Source organism: Lethenteron reissneri, chromosome 6, assembly GCF_015708825.2.
Source record: "Lethenteron reissneri isolate LAM-NWPU_2019-01 chromosome 6, ASM1570882v1, whole genome shotgun sequence".
Classification (NCBI taxonomy): Eukaryota; Metazoa; Chordata; class Hyperoartia; order Petromyzontiformes; family Petromyzontidae; genus Lethenteron; species Lethenteron reissneri.
The window spans coordinates 7,200,744-7,227,736 of record NC_083784.1 but is presented as its reverse complement, the minus strand read 5'-3'; the positions used below and the strand labels follow the sequence as shown (position 1 = coordinate 7,227,736).

The following is a 26,993-nucleotide window of genomic DNA, read 5'->3' as shown; positions in this document are numbered from 1 at the left end:
CCCAGACTTCTGGGGCAAGTACTGTTAGCAAGAAACTTATCAAGGCTGGCATGAGCAGTGGGTGGCCAGCATCACGCCTGGCCTACTTTATCTCCCCGTTGCTGATGTTTACACACGGCTCCCGGTTGGGGGTTGACTGGGCGCGGCGGTGTCGACAAAGGCGGAGCCAGGATTTTCAGGTAGGGGGGGCAACCCCTCCAGCAATGAAAAATTATAGAGGAGTTGTTAGTAAGTAAGGACTTGTCCCTTGCTTTTTATTCGACGCGTGTGCGACAATGGCGCAGCCATCGATCGAGGGTCGAATTCGAACCGCGTTGTGTGATCGGCATCGCGCTCGCTGAAGGTGAATGCCTTCAGGGAAGTCGTGTCCTGTATACGCAACTGTGCACAATTCTGTGAGTCACTTATAACTGCTTTGCCGTTACTTATTGCCAATTATGGACTCAGACTATTGTCCTATCATCTCATAGAGTCCCTGACACGTAATAATATGCTACACAGTGGCAGTGGGGGTCACAAAATGCCGATTTATTACTAATAAACCCCAATGATTCGATCAAAATTAGGGATTTCAATCAGATCATTGGGGGGGCACGTGCCACCCCCCCCCCCCCCCCACTGGCTCTGCCAGTGGGTGGCGAGATGGTAACCACCTCGCCTGGTATACAGAAGGTTGTGGGTTCGATCCCGACCCTGACGCCTGCTGCTGTATATTTGGAGTTTGCGTGTCTCTCTCCCCGTGGTCGCGTGGATTTTTCTCCGGGTCCTCCAGTTTTACCTCCACATTTAGAATCAACGTGCGTTCAGAGTATTTGGCTGCTATAAATTTTCACGTGATAAGCCACTTTGTTGAGCTATCATTTGTGATAGCCAGGTCGCTTCTGAAAAGCAGCTACTATATGGCTCAGTGGGCCTTACCTGGTAAATAAAAAAAAATAAAGACTATAGTTTTAGACTCGGCCCAGCATCACTCTGGGGTCAATGGAATGAGCAATGTATCACTTTGTGGGGAATTAAATGTTGGTTCAATGGAGAGACTCGCCCCCGCCATAGGAATGAGGAGTTGTCACCACCGGCTAAGCGCTGTAAAGAGCAGATGAGCACCACAAGTTCTGTCATGGGGGTGAAGACACGTGTGCACTGTACGAGTACAGTATGTATGAACCTCTACACGCGACGTGATAACAAGAGAAGCTTACGCAGTCATTTCCCTAAAAATATGAAATTGGCAACAAGCAAAAAGTGGAACTTAAATTTCCCAGTGTCACCGAAAAATAATTAATCTGAAGCAAACATTTTTTTTTGAATGGTTTCACCTATATATTAGTCAACAAGCACGAGTCCAGTTATAAAAAATATGTAAAAATAATGACCAGCCCGTTGTCAATGCACTCCTGGACGGAGGCTTCCCTACACCATGCTGGTCAGTGTGGTTTGGTTGAAGGGGGATGTCCACTACTCGTTTGGATATCATTCGCCACTGATGATAGCCATGACGATGAATCAAACTCAGCGTTTGGAGCAAGGTCCAACTAATACCCAACATTAGGGCTGCCACCTTTACCACTGTAAACCCAACCCGGCCATATAACTCCGTCAGCCTAGGTCAGGGGTTGGCAATCAAAATTAACAAGAGCAGCATTTTTATTCGAATTCTGTAAATAAAAACGCAATCTTTCAAGAGCCACAATGCACGCTGTGAATGTGAGATGGTGCTTAATAAATAACGTAACGAAGCAGTCCTTAAAGAGCCGCATGCGGCTCCGGAGCAGCAGTTTGCCGACCCCTGGCTTCGGCCTACCAGAACTGTGCAGTATGCTGCGATATGGTTCAAGATCTCGTTACAAACTAAATCTTGCCCTTAACACAAATGCCATTTTCCAGACTGTCCAGGTCAAACCCATGCCTGGGTTGCAAGGACAGGTGGCAACCCTAACCCTTCAGTCAGCACAGTCTCACATTTAATTTACGGAGCCTCACTTCACATCTGCAAACAATCTCAGAAGATGGCATGATGCAACGAAAGATGGCAATCCTTCACGCTGTGTGAACGGCCGTTTACCACGAGTCTCACAAAAGTGAGACCTTTCCTATACCTCTACGACCTTTACTGGCCAGCACTGAGAAAGGTGAAGCAACACAGAAAAAAATAATGTGTGGTTTGACACTGCCAATGGTTAAACTGGCGACACACGAGAAGCTAAATTAACCACAGGTGGCTTTTGCTCAGGATTAATCCCTGGATCCCAGTGGGGTTGCTCCAAAGACCTCCTCTGCCACAAGCAGGGAGTCCCCTGAGCGACCCAGACACCGGCCAATGAGGACGGATGAGACCCTGGTGCTGTGACATTTAATGGCAACGGAATTAATAACACCCCGATGTAACAACGGTCACCATGGTTTCGCGCATGAAGAAGACGAAGAATTTCACCTGGTTCAGTAATCGGGAAAGCTATGGCACAGTAGGTTAGCGCACTGTGCGATGAATCCTGAGTTTGATTCCCAGCCACGGCTAGCATTATTGGCAAGCGATGCCTCAACCTCTTCCAGGGGCCTCTTCACAAACCATGGTCATACAAACCCCATGAGCAACAGGCCACAAGGCAGAGGTCGCAATCGGGTACCCGATACCCGTACCCTATCCGATACCCGGCTACCCGTACCTGTACGGGTACGGGTACCCGTTTGCGACCCTGGTGCGGCCGGGTACGGGTACCCGCACGTGACTCACCCCAACCAATGAGTGAGAAGGCCGTGAGTCACTGGTGAGTAACCGTTTGTCACTCATTTCCTAACAACTTGTATCTTCTCACAATTCAAGTTCCTAGAATCAACCCATCCGCGCCTGCAACATGGCTTCATCCCAGAGGTCGCAATCGGGTACCCGATACCCGTACCCTACTCGATACCCGGCTACCCGTACCCGGCCGGGTATCGGGTAGGGTACCCGTTTGCGACCCTGGTGCGGCCGGGTACGGGTACGGGTAAGGAATCAAAACCCGTTTGCGACCTCTGCCACAAGGAGGCCTTCATCCAACAGTGGATTGACAAAAAGTGCTGTGAATTGTATACTACTCTATATGAAACCAGCAGTTTCTGATTTATTCAATCGTAACATAAGCCCATAAAGTCGTGCCAAATTGGGCACCAGCCACCGAGCTATGACAATGGAAATGCATTGCTGAAAGAGGAATCAGATAACCTTTGTTTAAACCGGACAAGAGTCCCTTGGGGCAATAAACTGTGCCTGTTTTTTGAAGGACAGCATGGGTGAAACGCGTCACAAACACACAGAGCATATTGGCAGGGTGTGCGCGTCAGAAAGTTGCCAGACGGTCACTTCCCACTTCCTTCCTTTATTGAATCACTTTCTCACCCGTGCAGGTGGAGTCCGATAAGATGTTTCCGTCACAAAAGCCATTTTATTTTATGTTTAAAAACGCCTTGATGCAACGAGAATGCGAACTTTGCACACTCGCACATGTCAACAGAGTGGCGAACAAACGTGCGTGCCCGTCAGCTGGAACGCACACACGCGCATTTTAAGTGAAAACACCAGCACACTGTATGAGAAAGCCAGGCCGATTTAGTCACGAGTCATAAAAAACACATTCCTGCGGAGGGAGCTGGTAGGAACGTTGGGTTGCTCGGTCAATGGCCAGGGTTAACGGCGGCGTGGTGTATTCCACAAATATGCCCGACTGTGAGGGCGGGCACAAGCCGGCGTGAGTAGGTTAAACGTTGAGTTTTATAAGGGCACCACGAGGTGACCAGCCCCTCCCCACCCAGCCCCACCCCTCCCACCCAGCCCCTCCCTACCCAACCCCTCCCCACCCAGCCCCACCCCTCCCATTTTTGGATGCACGACGGATAGACGGACACAATAATCCCCTGTGGGCTGGTGTAACCAGGAGGTTCCTACGAGTATAAACATAAGCAGGCGTTTCATGATTCCGCTACCCCACCTTTCCCGCCACCCGCGACCGATTCGATCAACTGTCACGACTTGGGAAGCGCGATTTGATTCAAGAATAACTCACAACACCGTGGTGAATGTAGCGGCTCCAGGTGGCTCCATGAGCCCTTCGCATGCGACACTGAGAAGTGTGAATTTTTCAAAATACGAGCACTGCCCACGGCCGGCGCCGAAGGTGGGTGGGACGGAGGCGTGACATCAGCGCGACGCACAAACCCGTGCTCTACGCGGTGGGATGCGGGTGGCATCATCGCGCCATATGTGCACTGTGGCGTCACCGCTGCGTACCAGGCAGCCAGCAAAATTTTTTTCGAATAGAATATAAAATTATAATGGTGCTGCATGGTGATCTGTGAAACATTCCTTTGAGGGTTGACAATTGTCCGTGGGTCCATTAAGGTTAGGAACCATCAGTGTGCGCTATGACGATATAAAATTGCAACTACGTGCTATAAAAATCTGAATTGTATTGATGCTCATCATTATTGAGTTCTGCATTATATACTTGTGCGTCAAACCAGAACCCACATCTCGCGGCAAGAGCCCTTGTCGATAAATATCTGGCAGTTCACCAGCATTTGTAAAGCGGAACTGTACTGATGCAACACTTACATGTCAAAACCGATCGGTATTTTTCTCGTGATGAAACAATGCTGCTGAAATTGTGGATTGTCAGAAGGCCTTTTGGCTGATGAGATGTGTAATTTTTTTCATGTCAAGTAAAATATGCGCCAGTTTCAACATTCACATGTGAAAGTGTAAAACTGTCTGCTTATAGCCAATGAGCCTAGACAAGATATTTTACTGGTTGGTACCACCAGAGGAGTTCATTATGCAGCCAGTAACAACAGTGAATGATATTAAATTAGTGGATTATCACATAATTCACTCGTATTAGCCACGGATATTAAGCCTGTACCGGTGCCACCCGAGGTGGCAACGGTTTCCACTTTGGCCCCATGTGGCTGTCATTGGAACTGTATTGGCCGGCAGGAGAAGCAGGGGGTGGCACTTGCCTGTACGTAGTTCTCAGGCACGATTCCTCGCTTGTTCTCCGCATTCTCCACCTCGATCCAGCCGGTGCCGCTTCCCTGTCGATCAGAATCAGAATATAATCATTCACACTGGAGGTATCCCGATGAGCTATTAAGCGCTTTTTCACAGATGTCCAGTAGGGGGCGGGTCAGATCGTTACAGCGTAACACAATAGGAGTGCAGAAAGGTAAACACATCACGAGAAAAAATAATAATTTTTATCTTACTTTTTGGTTCTTTCGGTAAAGTCACGTAGAAAGAAAAGAAAATAAATAATAGAATACGACGTTTCGATTGCAACACAAGCAATCATCATCAGGTACGGATGAATGAGAAAAAAACAAACCTAGTAAACTCAGAAATATAATGCAATACAACACAGAAAGTCGGCTAACATAACAGTCAACACCCTGGTACATTGCTTGTGTTGCAATCGAAACGTCGTATTCTGTTATTTGTTTTATTTTCTTTCTACGTGACTTTACCGAAAGAACCGAAAAGTAATTCCTGCAGTCACGAAAGCTCCAAATCAAGTTTAATCTTACCCGGTAAAGTCCATTGAGCTATTAGCTATTTTTTCTGTAGTCACCTGGCCACAAATGAGAGCTCAACAAAGTAGCTTATCATGTGGAAATTTATAGCAGTAAAATAATTTTAATAATCAAGGTTGATGCCGCTGCAAGTATTAACCGTGAGCCAGCACCACGACAGGATTGCACTGCGCTTCTAAACCCAGCAAAGCCATGCTGAGTCTCCCGAGACTTTTGCAGGAGGGTGCTGCCAATTTTTCGTAGCAGAGGGCGATAATTGAAATGTATATTTCACATGAGTAATTATATGTGTGTATATATATGTGTATATGTATACACGGTATATAGTGTAGCCGTAGTGTGGCGGTTCGCGTGCTGCGCTACAAACCCGGCGACCCAAGTTCGATTCCCGCTCACGGCCAACACCAGTGACGATTATCCGAACCGGTCCTGGGCCTCCCCTAGGTCGACTCTTGCCTCAAATGAATACCTGGTGCGGTGTGTAAGCATCGCCATTAAGGAGACAAAGGTGCTTGGCGTGGTGCTGGCCACCCACCCCCTCGTGTGCCAGGCCGGCCTTCATGGGTGCTCGCTAACAGCACTTTCCCCAACAGTATATTAAGGCTATACTGGTGATCTTTGTATTTTTATACATATACATTGCAATTACCCACCACCTGTTAGGCAAGAAGGAGAGATAGCAGGTGGTTAAGTTGCATGCTCGTGACCTTAAGGGTTCTGCAAAAAATGCCACCCCCCCCCCCATCTCTCTCCAATGTGCAGGCTGCACCAAAACAATTAAAGGTCGTGATTCAACCTATTGCAAATGTGTAACGAGCGACTTCCACGACACGTCGTGTAGAGGGTACTTCTTCACTATTCCTCACACTGGGCACAACACAGGCCAACACTTATTCTTCCTCACACTGAGTACAACTCGATATTAACGTCTCTACTGGCTACACTCAGCCGATCACTCGGCGTGGTCCCACCGCCCTCACTCGGCCACGCCGCTGGCTGGCGGCGTGACGATGACGGCGATGGAAACCACGCAGGAGATCTTCCGTGTGGCCGGACGACGGAGAGAGATGTCGGCGAGCAGCGACGCAGCCAGGACCCTAGACCCCACACACAAGCCCCGAGCCACGGGTCCGCTACCCCTTATATCCCCCCAGGCCCTCTCGTGGAACCTTCGAGCAGGTTCCCGAAGTTTCTCTGCTAACCTCACCTGAGACCTTTGCCCCAGATACACCTCCCTCTCTGATTGGTTGTTACTTAAGCGTGCCCGTACCCGTGATTCCCCTTCCAGGCCAGCAGGTGTCACCCTGTCATTACAAATGTAACGACTGTCTATTCAATTTGGAGTGACAACAAAGGGGTAGAATGCATCCGACAGGAAGCCTACAATGGAGATGGAGTGAGAAAATCAGCTCGTGTGCAGGTGCTGGTTGGATTATTGCATCGTAAGACTGCCAGGGATGGCGACAGTTTGAGGTAGCCCTGCATCCAGCAGTGGATTGATTATAGCTGACAATTATGATGGTGACATTATTGTAATTAACGGCATGGTATTTACGATATTCCTTTAATCATGCAAAAATGATAAGTTCCTTTGAAACTTTACGTTTTAAAATTTTAAAAAGTTCTCGCAATGAATAATTATTATTTCCCTTCTACGTGACTTTACCAAAAGAACCAAGAGTATGAATCCCTGCAGTCACGAAAGCTTTAAATCAAAATTTAGGGTAAATAACTTTGGATTTTTTTCTATACGTTTGACTGAAGTGTGTGCTAGGAATTGCACACACTTGCATAAAATTAAGATGCTGTAATGATCACCGCGTTGGAGGGCAGTATATTTGTTGGGAGTTGGCACACATGTGTGTGTATGGAAACACCATCTGGCAGGCTTGAGTGGTGTGCGGGAAATAATATATGTGGAATGAGCCTGGCTTACTGATGTACCGCTCTCTTTGGGGAAAGGAAACATGCTAATGGTTATCTTGTTACGCTTGTTTACCCAGAAAAACCTGACTCCTTTTTTCATGATGGTCCTGCAATGTTTTCACGGTAGGCGGGGCGGGCGATGATCGCTACATACACTCCAATCGAGTGACGGAAAAAAAGAACAGGCTTTAACCCCTTTATGGCAATAAAATAGGAGGCACTAAGTTGTTCAAACACCAAATAGATACCTATTTCAAGGTGTTAAGTCTGCATTAACCACACAATTGTGTCAAAACATGCTCTAATAATATATGCCTTGTCTTTGAAACTGATTGCCCTACCCCGGAGACGGCCTTCTTTATGGCCTTGTCTCACCAGCATTAGACAATTTTGCTAATTTGGACAAAGGCCGACTCTTACGAATGATTCCACAGGTATCTTTGAACGTCCACTGTGACACAAACGGCGCGTGTTTTTAAGAGTTAATACAACCGAAGCATTAATCAGGGCTGCCCGCTAGATTTGAACCGCAAATTTCTGCAACAAGTGGCCAATGGGCTACCGCTCGGCCACTCCACCAATCCACTATGTGCATTGCGGATTCCATAAAACTGGAAAAACAACTTTGTACAAGTGCAACGAGCGCTCGGAGTGTAGCAAGCAAATGCCGTTACTCTTAAAAAAGTGTAAAATGCCCTATTCACATAGACCATGCTTCCCGCACAGAGGACTTGTTGACAGCAAGGTGGTCTGCATAACCCAGCACGGAGTAAAAAGAGTGGATTCTGGAGCCTGGCCTTGGGATAGTTTGGCCCCGTGTGCCATCCGTGTCTACTCCGCGCCGGGTTATGGCGTTTGCACATAGAATGCGTGCTAAGCGAGGCAAGTCTCAACACGTGGCATGGAGTACATAGAGATGACTCTGGAGTCAGCACCGACATGGAACGTGGAATTTGCAAGGTGGTTATTGGCCTACTGTGCCTACTGTACTACACTACTGCTGCAATACAAATGCTGTACGGTATTTTTAGTACGATGATGATTTATAGCACTCATAATCTTTCCACTGCTGGATGAGAATCTATAGACTGCTGGAAGAATGCCCTCTATGCCATCGCAATCTCTCACGGGCTCACGATGCAACACTCCATTTGGAGGATGCACGCGGGGTTATGCCATTCATTGCTCCATCTTTGCGGTGGACGTAATCTCAGGCGGATTTCCTCTTTGGGCTTCCACTAAGCTGTTGGCATCAACCACTGGATATCCTCCCTTCTAGAAATGATGTGTCATGCCCAAAGCCCACTTACTGTTTTGAATTCCAGTACCATGCTGATCTGTCTCCCACTCTTTTATTACTCCATCTCTCTGGCATCTCTGATTAGTTTGCTATGAAGAAGAGAACTGTAGCCTGATACGTCACCTATCACATATCTTTCCTGGTAAGACCACATCGCTATTGACAAACGTGTTGCGTGTTTTTTGTTGTTGTCGTCTCCCTATGTCGCTTTTCACATCCGCATATAAAAATAGTTATTAATTGTACAGCTCTCCGCAGAGCAACTCGCAACCTCCTCCTCTCGACAGCAAGGTCCTGGATCATCACTGCTGGGTGTCGTTTCTCCGTGTCAGCCCGCGCCGTCTGGAACAGAGCCATCATCATCGTCCCACTGCTGCACATTCGCAGCAGCATTCAATCTACACTGACTTTTAAGATACGCTTAGAGGCCCCACCTCTTCCTTAAAGGCCCCACCTATTTATTTTGGCACTCGAGCAGCAACACTCAGCTTGGCTCCGCAGCTCAATCGCGGTCGCTTATGTCTGTGAAATATTGTGCACGTTATAAACCGCACTATTATTAGTATGCTCCTTAAAGCACTTGTTTTGACATGGTGGGATTTAACTCGGCTCAACCGCTATTCTACGCTTGCTCATGGCGATATGTTTAGGAGCTAGATGCCAATGTCGAGGTATACTGCCCATGAGAGGGCTTCAGGAGAGAGAGTTTGTGCAGTTTTTCTTTTCCTCTATTGATGAAGCGCAGACTACGATAGTTTACTATCCAGTCCATAATTGCATGGGCTGCATGGCCACAGTCGGACTGCGGCTTGTCTGTAATTTACTTTTCACGAAGGTGACGTGCACAGCGGCCAGTTGATGGGGTTCCACCGCTGACACCGCAGGCCACTGACGCCGCTCGGTGGCCGAGCTGTAACGTTTTGAGATGCTTGTGAAATCACACAGAACAAATAACTCCCAATGCATTCGTCAATAACGCTGCCCTAAAAGAAATGGGTGATGCTTGGAGCAATGGTCCTTCTTCTTTGCACATAGAGCGGCAAGAGAGCATCTTTTTTAATGCAATTTTCATCAGTTATTGTTTTCATTTGGTTTGCGTGCTTTAAAACTATTACATAAGTTTTAGCTGAAAAAGACAGAAGTCAGCAAAATAGGCTAATGGCAGGGCACCACTATTTTGTCTTGGCTTGCAAATGCTGTCGTCATTGTTGTTGTTGATTGCGAATGCAGTTATGGTTTTTGTGATTGACAAAATCAGACTGAGAAGATACTCTTCGGCAGGAGATGGAATTAGACAAGCTGCACGTTCAGTTGATTTGTTCAGGCGGTAAGAGTGAGCGGCTTGCGATCTGGAAGTTGCGAGTTCAAATCCCAGTTGAGGGGTTGACTCAGCTCATCATCCCTCTGGAAATAAGCAAAATGAATATCACTTTTCTGCGGGGAAGTCAGAATTAGAATCTGTATCGATACCGGAGAAATCTGACAAGCTATAAAGCTTTTTCTCAAAGATGCCGAGTATGGGCAGGTCAGAAAGTTACAACAACAAACAATACAAAAACACGATAGGAGTGCATAGGAAAGGTAAGCAAATCACTAAAATAAATAAAACGAAACTATTTTCTTTTTTAAAGATTATATTTCAGAAGCAACCTGGCCACAAATTATCGCTCATCGAAGTGGCTTATCATGTGGAAGTTTATAGCACCCTAATAATCTAAGTCAACAATGGTTGTTTTGTAGATAAACTCACCCCTGCCATAGCAACGTGGAATTTACACCACTGGCTCAGGGCTGTAACCAGAAGGCGAGCACCAATGCCTCAATGTTCATTTGGGCAGGCAATCATTGAGACTTTTTTTTAACTGCAACTACACCACCACAAGCTGATTTTTTCCATTACAACTTTAGTCCAGTTGCTCCCCAATACAATTAGTGCAGCTGCACTGAACTTCAGAGTCACGCTCAAGGGGAGGGCGGCAATAAACGGGAAGGGTGTTCAATAAAGTTACCGTACTCCTGTGCAGCCTTAGGGCTCAGCATCGCTACACGGCAGCGCTGTAAAGTCGAATGTTACTTCCGAATGGCATTTTAAAAGCAACTGGCAAGAGCATTATAACTGTGTCGAATCTGGTCATGCGTTCGTGAGGTGTCCGATGTGTGGTCCAGTGTCAGTGTCCGCCTGTGTGAGTGTGTAATGGGTAGCGGTCGGCTGTTGTGTGACGAACAAATTGCATTTCACTGCATTCCCAACGGCAACTCTGTAGTAAAAAAACTAACTGGCTCACGTGAGAGTTTTGACGTGGAAAATAAAAGTTTGCCAACAGTCGTAATGAACCGGTTCCATCGGGTGGATTAATTATTGCAACGTTTTTAGGGCCGAAACATTTAAAATCGTTTTATTCCGTAAAAAATATTCAGTTAATTTTTTTTACGTATGCTCATGGAAAAAAGTGCTTGTGTCTTTCTATTTCTGTGTCTAAACACCTCTGTCTTACACGTCTCCTTGTCCCTTTGCGTCTACATAATTTCCTCCTCCCCGTATCTGTGTGTTTCTGTGTCTGAGTCCCATGTCTCTCCGTTTGTCTCTGTCCGTTTGTATCTTCGTGTCTCTCTGTATGTATTGCGTATCCATGTATCGCTGTGTCTCTTTGTCCCTCTTTGTGTCTGTAGCTGAATGAACCAACAGCAGTGTGGCGACATCAACAGCATTGTTCATGACGTCTCTTCTGTTGCCAATCCTATGCAAAATCCTATTGTATAATGGACTATTTAAGTAATTTGCATACAGTAACATCTGTTCCCTGCTACAGGCAATGTTTATGTTCATGCTGCGCACTAGTCACTTCGTTTCAACTTCTCAACAGCAATACCGCAAATTCCTGCTGCTTTAAGACTCCGTTTTACTACCGCTGTGAGTTCGTTTACAGTTACAATTTTTTTCCAAGGCTTCAGCATTCGCTGCAACTTGCTGGTGCTTTTCATCGATTCTCCTGAGTCCGGTTGGTTCCCCTCTGTTCTAAAGCTGTTCTAAAGCTGGCTAAACCAGCTCTGACTAACCTCCAACAGTGTCCTCTTTTCTGAAAGTTGTCTACTGTGGCCGCTACGCTTCACTGGGCTTAGAACTCGTCTTGCCACACAAGACAAGATCCTCCTTAAAACGAGCCTCGAGTCTCGACGAAGCTTCCCAAACACATAATAATATTACAACTTGGGTGTGTAAAATGTTAATTAATGCATTAATTAACATATTGATTGCCAAGCTCAAAATACGTGCGTCGAATCGTGCACGTGAGAAACTGTGATAATTCGAGCAAATTGCAAGTAAATTCTACCGGCAGCTCCACAATTTCACTTGGGCATAGTATGTCAACCGCTGAGCACTATAATTCATACAGACATTATTTTCCCACCTTTCTGAGTGAACATGTCTTGAAATGCTCATAAAATACCACGGCGTTGGACGTACTCAGAAGAACGGACTAACCATCCATGCATGTTTTCAGTTTAGTGACTACGTTAAGCCATATACTTCTGCCATAGGTAAACTGTATTTCATAAAATTATCGTCACATTCATCATGACACGGAAAACAATGGCTTACAAATTTTGCATCTAAGGTTGCCTAAATTGTGGAATTGCCAGTCTGTTAGTCAACTCTAAGAGTTTTTTTCTCAGTCCCTCTTTCTGAAAGCATCTGCCATATCTTCTTCCTGCTTGCACCAGCATTCAGCCCCATCCTGAGCCAGTCTCCCAGTCATTGCCTGCCTCTGCCCTTCTGACCTACCTTGCTGCTACACTCGTCCACAGCAGGTGCCTACGTGTGTGCCGGAGGGAATCTCCGCGGCTCTAGAGTGACACGCGCGAGTGCCGCTTTGGTGGACAGGGCCGGGAGAGAGAACGCGGGAGCCGGGCACATACCTGGGCGACGATGGTCAGGATGTCTCCCTCGTTGACCGTCAGCTCACCCTCAGCCTCCGCCGTGAAGTCAAACAGGACCTGGGCCTACGCACGGGAGGGAGCGCGGGGCGGGGATCACATGGTGGTCAGGCAATGACGTTTTGATGAAGCGGCAGAATAATAACCAAGAGGTCATTGGTTACTCGCGAACGCCTCTTCTTTCGTCTCAAAATATAGGTCACTAATATATGAAGTAAGATGCCAGAGCTGCTTGGAGTGATTCTGTGTCTGCAAGGCGCCAGGGTGGCAAGATGTTAACTACCTTGCCTGGTATACAGGAGATCGTGGGTTCGACCTCGACCCTCAAGCCTATATATTTGGAGTTTGCATGTTCTCCTCGTAGTCGCGTGAATTTTTCTCCGGATCCTCCGGTTTTTCCTTCCTAATTTAGAAACACGCTTTCAAAGTATTTGGCTTTCATACATTTCTAAGTGATGCGCCACTTCGCTGAGCTATCATTTGTGGCCAGGTTACTTCTGAAAAAGAGCTACATAGCTCAGTGGGCCTTACCTGGTTAAATAAGAAAAAATTGTTGAGTTTTTGTTTAGTTTTTTCCCTCGCATGGCTCGACTTTCGAATGCCCTCCCATCGTTTCGTTACCCAATCCATCATAAGAACCTTGCTCAATTCGTAAATCCAGGGATTTAGGAGTTCAATGCCTGATGAAGGCTCACAGCAGTTTGAGCTAAACGTCATTGTACATTGATGATAAACTCAGTCAGGCCACTGGTGAGTAGCTTTATTGATCAGAATTAATATAATGGGACGTGCAAATAATATCTGTAAACGTGACAATCTTGTCGGGTGGTGGAGGGGATTAATGTCCAATAGTTTGGCATAAAACTACCAACCAAAAGCTGATACGGATAATTGCATTGGCTACAGAAACGTATGTTTTAAGCTCACTAACAAGTGAATCTCTAACAGTGGGCTCTACACAAGCCACACAAAAGAATAACACTGTGCCCCAGCATCAACGAGGCTTTTTGCCAGGGAAGATTTTGAACTACACAGAGTTGAACAACACACAGCAGCCAGGGCTTATTATATACTCATTCACCGGCGCAGCTCACAAATTCACCCAACGGGCCTCTGTTGAAGCCCTTAAAGTATTAGCGGACTTATAAAAAAAACAGCCAACAGATTTTGACGATTACCGTATTTTCCCGCATATAGCCCACATACGCATATTACCCTCAGACGCATATACCCCGCAAAAATAGCGTTTTGTGTAAAATAAATTTCAGATACTGTAGTCCGCATCGTCATATACCCCGCATGTAACGTCGTTACCGCAGCTTAGTTCCATCATTTAATACAAAGTTTACATTTGTAATACATTCCACTATCAATTGTTAACAATAAAATCATAACGTGCGCAAAGAAAACAAACTAACCGGAAACGAGTGAACTTAAAACAGTAAATAAGTAACAAAAGTAAACATCCAATAAATAAGTAACACAATAAATGGTAGATAAGTAAGCGTACTGTTTGGCTTACCAGCATTCGACCTCATCATATTACAGCTACCGTGGTCTTTTACCGATTGTAAAGCTTAACAACGGTGAATGAGATTGGCAGATGCGTTTATTTAATAAACATTGTCATTGATTAGCTCAACCAGTGGCTGTGTCAGAACAATGAGCTAGTACTTCTGACATCTTCGCTGAATCTGGCTACCCGGTATTAAACACAGACCTCATGAGCAGCCAATACGTATGGGCTCACATATGGTGTTCATATTACACACCTGAACATTGAATGCCTAAAGGCGCCCATATGACGCAATTATGACACCTACACTTGGCTAGTCATGTTTTATAAGTCAGTGTTTATGCTGGAGCCTCAAACAGCCACAATAATCAACTCTACCGATGTTCCTAGTTAGCGCTCAATATACAAACATCCATACTAAGGCAGGTGCAGCCTTTTTAGGGTTCAGAGTTTATGCTCAAGAGAGCCAAACTATGACAGCTTTATGAAGCTTGGTCACACAAAAACCCTCTTAAAATGTTATGATTTGTAGTTTAGGGGCCGTCCATAAATGACGTCACGCACCTAGGGGGGGGGGGGTCAGACATTTGTGACGATGTGTGACGAGGGGGAGAGGGGTTTGAGAAATGTGACGTCACATTAAAATGCGCAACTTTAAATAACTAGACTTTTCAATGTTTTCTTCGAGAACATCAGAGTGCAGCGGCACATTAGATACGCACTACAATGACATTAGTTTAAAGCGATTTGAAGCATCTTCTTGGTTCTTTCGGTAAAGTCACGCAGAATGGAAATAATAAAATAATAAAAATAAAACATAATTATTATTTCCATTCTATGTGACTTACCGAAAGAACCAAGAAGATGAATCCCTGCAGTCACGAAAGCTTTAAATCGAGATTTGAAGCATGTTTTATTTTGGGGGGGGAGGGGGCAGAGCTTTGTGACGTCATATTTGAGGGGGGGTCTGACTTTTTGCGTGACGAGGGGAGGAGGGTAAAAAAATCGTCCAAAATCGCGTGACGTCATTTATGGACGGCCCCTAATCTGAAAGAATGCTCGGTGCTATTTCCGCTATGATTTACACTGTCGGTATTGAAGGCACGGCTGTCTTGAGGCAGATGCTCATAATTACGTGGAAGGACCCGGGGGATAAGGAATGCAGACGCCTAAGAATAGTGGCGTAGATAAGATTCGGTGGCAAAAAGTGTTCCGGTGGGTCGGACGTGTGCAGGGTGAAGGAGGGCCAAATGCCGGCACAGGAATTGGAGTGGTTCAAACTTAATTTGGAGCTTTCGTGACTGCAGGAATTATTCTTTGGTTCTTTCGGTAAAGTCACGTATAAAGATAAAATAATAAATTAAATTAAATACTAGCATACGACGTTTTGATTGCAACACAAGCAATCATCATCAGGTATGAATTAAATAGAAACACAAATCTAGTATACTTAGAAATGTAATGTAATACAACAGAGAGTCGGATGACATAACAGTCAACACCCTATCTGGTTGATTACGTTCTTCCTGAGAATGCTAAATTTGAGAGAGAGATTAAACACAGAACCAGAAACATAGACAGACATATAAGCAGACAGATATCACAGAGATACATAGAGAGAGCGCAAACATAGGCACAATGAGAAACTACGCCTCTGTGTCGAGGCCTTAAATAGAGAAAGGGGGGGGAGAGAGGGAGGGGTTAGAGAAATTAGCATGTCCATGAGTGGAAACGGTGAGTGGCAAGGTGTAAAACGTCGTATGCTAGTATTTAATTTAATTTATTATTTTATCTTCATACGTGACTTTACCGAAAGAACCAAACAATAATTGGATTGGTTCTCCACGGGTCGGGCAATCAAAGGGGAAGCATAAGTAAGACCAGATGGTGGCCTCCAGGTTTGGCAGATCTTGGGAGCCCGCGGATATACTGTGCAGTAGAAAGAGTTGGCGGTGGCCATCAATAGTTTTGGGCACGATGGCCGTATTTATCTTGTTCTTTTATCAAGGTAACCGCAAGGTGACATCACCATTCGTTTTGCAGAATAATTTCTTACAAGTGCCACGATGCATCTTTCATTACGAAAACACACACACATACACACGGTGACTTTTCTTCTTGGTTCTTTCGGTAAAGTCACGTAGAAGGGAAATAATAAAATTATAAAAATAAACATAATAAAATAATTCTCATGACGATTCGGCCACAACGCAAGCAGCCGTCCTCAGGTGAAGAACAGGGCTGTCACCTGATGACGGCTGCTTGCGTTGTGGCCGAAACGTCGTGAGAATTGTATTTTATTATGTTTTATTTTTTATTATTTTATTATTTCCTTCTACGTGACTTTACCGAAAGAACCAAGAAGATGAATCCCTGCAGTCACGAAAGCTTTAAAACGGTGACTGTTGTAAACTGTTTACAGCTTAATTTATAAAGAAGCCCTGTTAAAGCACCTCATGTGAACACAACGTTAACCGCATCAAAGAACACAATAGCGTTCTATCATTACAAATGTCATGCGTCTTTGAAAACGAACACTTTGTAAACTTTTTTAGTTTCTGCCCCAGGCTGATGCAACAAGTTGCATTTGTACGAATATAGCCAGGTCTCAAGAATAACACGACAGATGAGGTGCCAGGCACACTTAAGACGGTGCCACTGTATCACGCGTTCATCCACATCTCTCGCTAACAGCACCCAAATGCCATTTAAAATCATTGATCCAAAGTACTTTCCACTTGCTCTCTGTTGTGACTCATTGCAATATTATTCTAATGCGCATTATGATTTGTGTGCATGTACACCTATGTGCGCTGGAAAAACTACTTCTAAATTTATCCGTTTGCTGCATCGGGCATTTTTTGTTCGTATAGGGTATATGGAGACGTGTACAGTATATGCATAATGATCTGTAATGCTATGCATGGCAAACAGATTTTAACATGTTCCAAAATACGTAAGCAGATATAAATATCTTCAAATATGTCTCTCACCATAAAGCAAAGGATGGTTGATACAACCCATCAGCAGCAAGGCCTTTTGGGAGTGCATAATGTCAGTAGCATTGATTCAGTAAAAGCAAACTCTGGACAGAGTCAGGCTTGCTTGAATCAAAGCTCGTGATCTGCCAGATGTTACAGACAAGGACCCTGTTTTTATGATATTAAGTATTTAAAGATACGGGGAATTGTTTTATATTTAGTATTAATCGTGACACAACAACCGCTATTCGCCACTAAGTGGCGGTGACGTCAGCGCGACGATTGTGCCAGGCCATGTGCACCTTGAGGCCACGTGAAGTGTCGAACGCCCGCTGGCAGGAGGTCACGGGGCAGACCCAGCAGATGACACGGGTCGACTGACTGAGATCACTGAGATGACTGGCTGATGCACCACCTGGCTTTAAAGTGCAATGTGCTAACCAAAGCACCAACACACTACTCATCTTCTTGGTTCTTTCGGTAAAATCACGTAGAAGAGAGATAATAAAATATAAAAGATAATAAAAATTCTCATGACGTTTCGACTGCAACGCAAGCAACCATCATCAGATGTGAAATCCACAGCAAGAAATTTTGAAAAAAGTGTGTTGCAGTCAAAACGTTGTGAGAATGTTTATGGTTTCATATTTTATTCTTTTATTATTTCCCTTCTACGTGACTTTACCGAAAGAACAAATAATATGAATCCCTGCAGTCACGAAAGCTTTAAATCAAAACTACTCTTCTTCTTGGTTCTTTCGGTAAAGTCACGTAGAAGGGAAATAATAAAATAATAAAAATAAAACAATAAAATTAAAGTTTTATTTTTATTATTTCCCTTCTACGTGACTTTACCGAAAGAACCAAGAAGAGGAATCCCTGCAGTCACGAAAGCTTTAAATCGAAACACTACTCTTCACTAACCTGCACCTACCAGCATGGGTGAAACAGTTATACAACCCCCACAGCCAACGCGGTATGATGGGGAGGTCTTCATCCAGTAGTGGATTGGTACAGCACTGTATGGTACGTTATTTTTTTTACTATGCTGATATAAATCAATAAAACATATTTGGTGATATTGCCCCATTGGAAGTATTGCACAATTGACAAAACCATCCAAAGCATTTATCACCAAATACCGTGTGGCCTTAAAAGTAATACAATAGGCAACGTTTCAGGCAATGACCCTTATTTGCGTTAGCCATGGTCAGGAATTGCATTTGCGTGACTGGGTTCACAGTGGAATGATGTAACCACTGCACCAAGACGTAATGTGCTGTGAAGAAGCGCCATTGCCTGAAGCATCGCCGAGTATATATTTTTTTTCCTTTTAAGGCCTGTGCTATTGTGAAATGTGTTGAGGTTTTTTCTATTAAAATGAGCATCTAAATGAAGGATTTAAACATAAATTTAATTCTACATTTGATCTAAACTTCATGTTGTCTTGTATTTTGCATTTATCCGGCGAGATGTGGGAAACATGCAGGCGAATAGATAAACTAAAAATATGCATTTGCATCCCGTTATGTGCGGAAACTACTTGCTTCAGTCGCTTAGTGACAATACTATGCAAGAGAAAATCCACGTGGTGCTTGAATGCTCTTATCCATTGAAAAAAAAGGCCATCAGAAAGATCTGCCGGTCATTTTGTTATTGATCTTATCTGCGTCTTTGTGGATAACCGCAAGGCTAATTCACGATTTGGAAACCTGCTTAGCAGCTGCACCAAAGCATCATCCAATCACATATTTAAAACTCCACAGCAATGATTCAATCCCACGTATTTACTTCATCTATAGACAAAGGAGTCATGTGGTCTGCTACAGGGCACCACTTTTTCGGGTCTCACTCTGCCATTTGGCAATTTCAGTGACACGCTACCATATTTCTCTGACTTTAAAACAAACCCTGTAATAGAACTCAAATTCCAAGTCTCTCAAAGGCATACAAATAAACTGAGACGATATTAACCATCTCTGATATGCCGAAGACAGTAATTCTAGCAACGAATGGACGTAGATTTTTGGAAATGGAAAAAAAAACTTGGTACAGAATGCTGCTAAGTGAGGCTCAAGTTAAATGAGGGGACTCATTTTTTGTGCAACTAGTTCGCTAAACAAATGAATAAACCTGTTGGACGGGTAGACGAGGAACAAACCTCGGAGTATGTATACCTCTAGGGCAGTGGAGAAGGCTGGAGTACTTTTGGCAAGTTGAACTTGACAATGACATGCAACAAACCAATGTTCATGCAGAAGAGTTTTAAATCGGCGTATATTGCCTACAATGCAACTGAGATCAGAAACGTGGACGATAGCAAAGACAATGGACCAATTCAACAATTTACTACCTCGCCCCCCTCTCATCTCACTCCAATCACTCTCCCCTCTCATCTCACTTTCCCCTCTCATCTCACTCCACTCCACACACACTCCACTTTCTGTTGGGAGCCGCCAGTCAAAATTCTCTCTGTAGGTCGCTCATTCTCCTCTGCTAGGGCCTTCAAATAACATTCCCCTCTGCCTATGACTTAACTACCCTCTCTCTAAAACGAGTATGCCCATGCACCGTTTCTCGACAGCATCTTGAGCAGCGAAAAACATTGAAATGCTATAAACCCAAAATCGTACTGTACAGACTCTCACTGGCCTTTGGTGAATACCTCCAAGTTTATTCACATGTCAACTTGGTTAGGATAGGGTGGCAATGGGTTTATGTTGCTGGTAGTGGTGCTCGGGGAGACGCAATCGTGAAATAAACTGAAGGTTCCAAGCAACTCGAGGTGCCCCGGATTTATATACAAAAAAGTGATGCATCAAATATCAGCTCAAAATCAGATTCTACTGGACATGAGATAATGAAGATAAAAAGTGGATCAACTATCTAATCTCCGTCTTGTCTGCAAGACATCTCTTTCATTTCAATACATTTCGCCTGTATCTTCTCTCCACTCATCACAAGTGCCATCTCTATCGCCTACCCACAGCTCTTCTCCACCACTAGATTTCACTCCACGTGTTGACCCAGGAAATGCCCACAGAGCCTCATGATTGCCAGCAGCAGGGTAATTATACTGCCGGGCTTTCACAGTATGGTGATGACTTCCACGTTAGATTCCAAACAAGTTCTGTAATTTGCCGGGGAGGGGGGGGGGGGTAATATTTGAAATGTGGCAAGCATTTCTAGACCATGACGCTGGCACGCACACAATGGCATATTCTTGCGAATGCCATCACCGGTTCTGCAACGTCCACAGTGAAGCAAACACAACACGCGTTGTTTTAAGAGTGTTACGGTAAATACACATAGCAGGTATTAATCAGGGCGACCGCTGGCTTTCGAACCGCGGTCCTCTAAAACCGCTAGGGCCATGCCACACCGCCGGCCGCTGGTGGTGGTGTTGTTGTTGTTGTTGCGAGTGTAGTTAGCGGTAGTGTTTAGCACAGCGAGTGTAGTTAGTGACGGTCGAGTGAGTTTGGCTGTAGTTTTATTGTTTGCAGAGACTGCTCACGAACACTGAGCCATGGAGGCCATTGTGGTGACATCATCATCACAACCACCACCATCATCACAACCACCATCATCATCACCACCATCATCATCACAACCACCATCATCACCACCACCATCATCATCACAACCACAACCACCATCATCACAACCATCATCATCACAACCACCACCATCATCATCACAACCACAACCATCATCATCACAACCACCATCATCACAACCACCATCATCATCACAACCACCATCATCATCACAACCACCATCATCATCACAACCACCATCATCACCACCACCATCATCATCACAACCACAACCACCATCATCACAACCATCATCATCACAACCACCATCATCATCACAACCACCATCATCATCACAACCACCATCATCACCACCACCATCATCATCACAACCACAACCACCATCATCACAACCACCACCATCATCATCACAACCACCATCATCATCACAACCACCATCATCATCACAACCACCATCATCACAACCACCATCATCATCACAACCACCATCATCATCACAACCACCATCATCACCACCACCATCATCATCACAACCACAACCACCATCATCACAACCATCATCATCACAACCACCACCATCATCATCACAACCACCACCACCATCATCACAACCACCATCATCACAACCACCATCATCATCACAACCACCACCATCATCACAACCACCACCACAACAATAATCATCATCACAACCACCATCATCACAACCACCATCATCATCATCACAACCACCACCATCATCACAACCACCACCACCATCATCATCATCACAACCATCACAACCACCATCATCATCATCACAACCACCGCAATCATCACAACCACCACAATCATCACAACCACCACCATCATCACAACCACCACCACCATCATCATCATCACAACCATCACAACCACCATCATCATCATCATCACAACCACCATAATCATCACAACCACCACAATCATCACAACCACCACCATCATCACAACCACCACCACCATTATCACAACCACCACCACCATCATCACAACCACCACCACCATCACAACCACCACCACCATCATCACAACCACCATCACAACCACCACCACCATCATCACAACCACCACCATCATCACAACCACCACCACCATCATCACAACCACCACCACCATCACAACAACCACCACCATCATCACAACAACCACCACCACCATCATCACAACCACCATCATCATCACCACCACCATCATCATCACAACCACAACCACCATCATCACAACCACAACCACCATCATCACAACCACCACCATCACCACCATCGTCATCATCACCATCATCATCACAACCACCACCACCACCACCATCGTCATCATCACCATCATCATCACAACCATCACCACCATCGTCATCATCACCATCATCATCACAACCACCACCATCATCATCACAACCACCATCATCATCACAACCACCACCATCATCATCACAACCACCACCATCACAACCACCACCACCACCATCATCACAACCACCATCATCATCACAACCACCACCATCATCACAACCACCACCATCACAACCACCACCACCACCATGATCATCACAACCACCACCATCATCACAACCACCACCATCACAACCACCACCACCACCATCATCACAACCACCATCATCATCACAACCACCATCATCATCACAACCACCACCATCATCACAACCACCATCACAACCACCACCACCATCATCATCACAACCACCACCATCATCACAACCACCACCATAATCACAACCACCACCAACATCATCACAACCATCATCACAACCACCACCATCACCATCACAACCACCACCACCATCACCATCACAACCACCACCACCATCATCACAACCACCACCATCATCATCACAACCACCACCATCATCACCACCACCATCACAACCACCACCATCATCATCACAACCACCACCATCATCATCACCACCATCACAACCACCACCATCATCACAACCACCACCATCATCACCACCACCATCACAACCACCACCATCATCACCACCACCATCACAACCACCACCACCATCATCACAACCACCACCACCACCATCATCACAACCACCACCATCATCACCACCACCATCACAACCACCACCATCATCACCACCACCATCACAACCACCACCACCATCATCAACAGCGCGGTGATGGACACAACCACCTCCTCTGCCGAGTTCGCCTTCCTCATCATCGTGACGAGGCGAACCGATGGCGGCGAGGAAGAGGCGAGGGGACGCGGAGGGGTGACGGAGTGTCAGGCAGGAGTGAGGGACACGGGGAATGAGTGAGGGACACGGGGGAATGAGTGAGAGAGTGAGGAATGAGGGACACGGGGAATGAGTGAGGGAGTGAGGGACACGGGGGAATGAGTGAGAGAGTGTGAGGAATGAGGGACTGAGGAGTGAGGGACACGGGGAATGAGTTAGGGACACGGGGAATGAGTGAGAGAGTGAGGAGTGAGGGACATGGGGAATGAGTGAGAGAGTGAGGAGTGAGGGACACGGGGAATGAGTGAGAGAGTGAGTAGTGAGGGACACGGGGAATGAGTGAGAGAGTGAGGAGTGAGGGACACGGGGAATGAGTGAGAGTGTGAGGAGTGAGGGACACGGGGAATGAGTGAGAGAGTGAGGAGTGAGGGACACGGGGGAATGAGTGAGAGAGTGAGGAGTGAGGGACACGGGGAATGAGTGAGGGGCACGGGGAATGAGTGAGGGACACGGGGAATGAGTGAGAGAGTGAGGAGTGAGGGACACGGGGAATGAGTGAGAGAGTGAGGAGTGAGGGGCACGGGGAATGAGTGAGAGTGTGAGGAGTGAGGGACACGGGGAATGAGTGAGAGAGTGGGGAGTGAGGGACACGGGGAATGAGTGAGAGTGTGAGGAGTGAGGGACACGGGGAATGAGTGAGAGAGTGAGGAGTGAGAGACACGGGGAATGAGTGAGAGAGTGGGGAGTGAGGGACATGGGGAATGAGTGAGAGAGTGAGGAGTGAGGGACACGGGGAATGAGTGAGAGAGTGAGGAGTGAGGGACACGGGGAATGAGTGAGAGAGTGAGGAGTGAGGGACACGGGGAATGAGTGAGAGAGTGAGGAGTGAGGGACACGGGGGAATGAGTGAGAGAGTGAGGAGTGAGGGACACGGGGAATGAGTGAGAGAGTGGGGAGTGAGGGACACGGGGAATGAGTGAGAGAGTGAGGAGTGAGGGACACGGGGAATGAGTGAGGGACACGGGGAATGAGTGAGAGAGTGAGGAGTGAGGGACACGGGGAATGAGTGAGAGAGTGAGGAGTGAGGGACACGGGGAATGAGTGAGAGAGTGAGGAGTGAGGGACACGGGGAATGAGTGAGAGAGTGAGGAGTGAGGGACACGGGGGAATGAGTGAGAGAGTGAGGAGTGAGGGACACGGGGAATGAGTGAGAGAGTGGGGAGTGAGGGACACGGGGAATGAGTGAGAGAGTGAGGAGTGAGGGACACGGGGAATGAGTGAGGGACACGGGGAATGAGTGAGAGAGTGAGGAGTGAGGGACACGGGGAATGAGTGAGAGAGTGAGGAGTGAGGGACACGGGGGAATGAGTGAGAGAGTGAGGAGTGAGGGACACGGGGAATGAGTGAGAGAGTGGGGAGTGAGGGACACGGGAAATGAGTGAGAGAGTGAGGAGTGAGGGACACGGGGGAATGAGTGAGAGTGTGAGGAGTGAGGGACACGGGGAATGAGTGAGAGAGTGGGGAGTGAGGGACACGGGGAATGAGTGAGAGAGTGGGGAGTGAGGGACACGGGGGAATGAGTGAGAGAGTGAGGAGTGAGGGACACGGGGAATGAGTGAGGGACACGGGGAATGAGTGAGAGTGTGAGACGGCAGGAGTGAGGAGGAGTGACAAGACAGGAGTGAGGAGTGACGGGCAGGAGTGCGCGACACCGAGTGGTGAGGGGGGGGGGTGAGGGGGGGGCGAGGAGGGAGGGATGGGGGGAGGGGTGAGGGGGGGTGAGGGTGAGGGGGGGTGAGGAGGGGTGAGGGTGGGGGTGAGGGGGGGGGCGAAGGGGTGAGAGGGGGGTGAGGGTGAGGGGGGGGGTGAGGGTGAGGGGGGGGTGAGGGGGGGTGAGGAGGGGTGAGGGGGGGGGGCGAAGGGGTGAGAGGGGGGTGAGGGTGAGGGGGGGCGAGGGGGGGGTGAGGGGGGGGGGGGGGGGATAGGGGGGGGTGAGGGGGGGTGAGGGTGAGGGGGGGTGAGGGTGAGGGGAGGGGAGGGGAGGGGGCGTGAGGGGGGGTGAGGGTGGGGGGTGAGAGCGGGGGCGAGGGGGGGAGAGTGAGGAGTGAGGAGGAGTGACGGGCATGAGTGAGGGACACCGAGTGGTGAGAGACACGGAGGAGTGAGCGGGAGCGGTGAGCGACACGGAGTGACGAGGGAGAGAGAGAGATGGCAGCAGCAGCAGCAGGAGTGAGAGGAGTTCGGAGGAGTGACAGGGAAGGGCGATGGACACGGCGAGTGTGAGGCAGAGTGTGAGGGGAGTGATGGGGGAGGGAGTGACGCGGAGGGGTTCAGGGATTGCGAGGACAGAGACCAGCGAGTGAACACTCCACAGACAGAGGAGGTGGTGGAGGAGGTGGAGGGGGGCACGGAGAATCGTCTCGCCTCGCCATGGCCGCGACACAGAGGAGTGAGACGGGGGGGTGGGGGGTGAGGAGGAAAGAGGGAGACTTGGGTCAACAAACTCTGGAGAGTGATGAGGTGTGGTGAGGAGGGTGGTGAGGAGGACGAGGAGGTGGTGAGGGACACGGGCGAGTGACAGCACGGAGGGGGAGAGACTTACTTGCCTCGCCATGGCTGTGAGGGAGACAATCCGCGGCGGAAACTCTCGAGTGGGCAGGGCGAGAGAAGCGCCGAGTCAGCAGCGGGGGCGCTGGGTTCGGGGTGTGTGTCACGGTGTGTGTGTGTGTGTGTAGCGGTGTGTGTGTGTGTAGCGGTGTGTGTGTCACGGTGTGTGTGTGTGTGTGTAGCGGTGTGTGTGTGTGTGTCACGGTGTGTGTGTGTGTAGCGGTGTGTGTGTGTCACGGTGTGTGTGTGTGTCACGGTGTGTGTGTGTGTGTCACGGTGTGTGTGTAGCGGTGTGTGTGTGTCACGGTGTGTGTGTAGCGGTGTGTGTGTGTCACGGTGTGTGTGTGTAGCGGTGTGTGTGTAGCGGTGTGTGTGTAGCGGTGTGTGTGTAGCGGTGTGTGTGTGTCACGGTGTGTGTGTGTGTAGCGGTGTGTGTGTGTGTAGCGGTGTGTGTGTGTGTCACGGTGTGTGTGTGTGTGTGTCACGGTGTGTGTGTGTGTGTCACGGTGTGTGTGTGTGTAGCGGTGTGTGTGTAGCGGTGTGTGTGTGTGTCACGGTGTGTGTGTGTGTAGCGGTGTGTGTGTGTGTAGCGGTGTGTGTGTGTGTGTCACGGTGTGTGTGTGTGTGTCACGGTGTGTGTGTGTGTGTGTCACGGTGTGTGTGTGTGTAGCGGTGTGTGTGTCACGGTGTGTGTGTGTCACGGTGTGTGTGTGTCACGGTGTGTGTGTGTGTCACGGTGTGTGTGTGTGAGGCGGTGTGTGTGTGTGTGTCACGGGGTGTGTGTCACGGTGTGTGTGTGTGTGTAGCGGTGTGTGTGTGTGTGTCACGGTGTTGTGTGTTGTGTCACGGGTGTGTGTGTGTCACGGTGTGTGTGTGTGTCACGGTGTGTGTGTGTCGCGGTGTGTGTGTGTGTGTCACGGTGTGTGTGTGTAGCGGTGTGTGTGTGTCACGGTGTGTGTGTGTCACGGTGTGTGTGTGTCACGGTGTGTGTGTGTGTGTGTGTCACGGTGTGTGTGTCATGGTGTGTGTGTGTGTCACGGTGTGTGTGTGTGTGTCACGGTGTGGGTGTGTGTGTGTAGCGGTGTGTGTGTGTCACGGTGTATGTGTCACGGTGTGTGTATGTGTGTGTCACGGGGTGTGTGTCATGGTGTGTGTGTGTGTGTCACGGTGTGTGTGTCACGGTGTCACGGTGTGTGTGTGTGTGTCACGGTGTGTGTGTGTGTCACGGTGTGTGTGTGTCACGGTGTGTGTGTGTAACGGTGTGTGTGTGTCACGGTGTGTGTGTCATGGTGTGTGTGTGACACGGTGTGTGTGTGTCACAGTGTGTGTGTCACGGTGTGTGTGTGTGTCACCGTGTGTGTCACGGTGTGTGTGTGTCACG

The 26,993-nt window shown here is 47.5% G+C and overlaps 1 protein-coding gene across 2 annotated transcripts in view; it reads right to left on the bottom strand.

The window, feature by feature from the left end:
* The window catches only part of LOC133354397 (sorting nexin-9-like), a 57,993-nt gene extending 32,299 nt beyond the window's left edge, over positions 1 to 25,694 (bottom strand). Inside the window, exons 1-3 of one of the 2 annotated variants that reach the window (XM_061571213.1) lie at positions 25,608 to 25,694; positions 12,707 to 12,790; positions 4,993 to 5,067 (exon numbers count right to left, since the gene is read on the bottom strand). In XM_061571213.1, coding sequence (XP_061427197.1) covers positions 4,993 to 5,067; positions 12,707 to 12,790; positions 25,608 to 25,619 — 171 coding nt within the window. In that variant the 5' untranslated portion in view covers positions 25,620 to 25,694. The remainder of the gene's footprint in view (positions 1 to 4,992; positions 5,068 to 12,706; positions 12,791 to 25,607) is intronic. The other variant, XM_061571208.1, reaches the window with a different exon arrangement.
* Between the last annotated feature and the right edge of the window lie 1,299 nt (positions 25,695 to 26,993).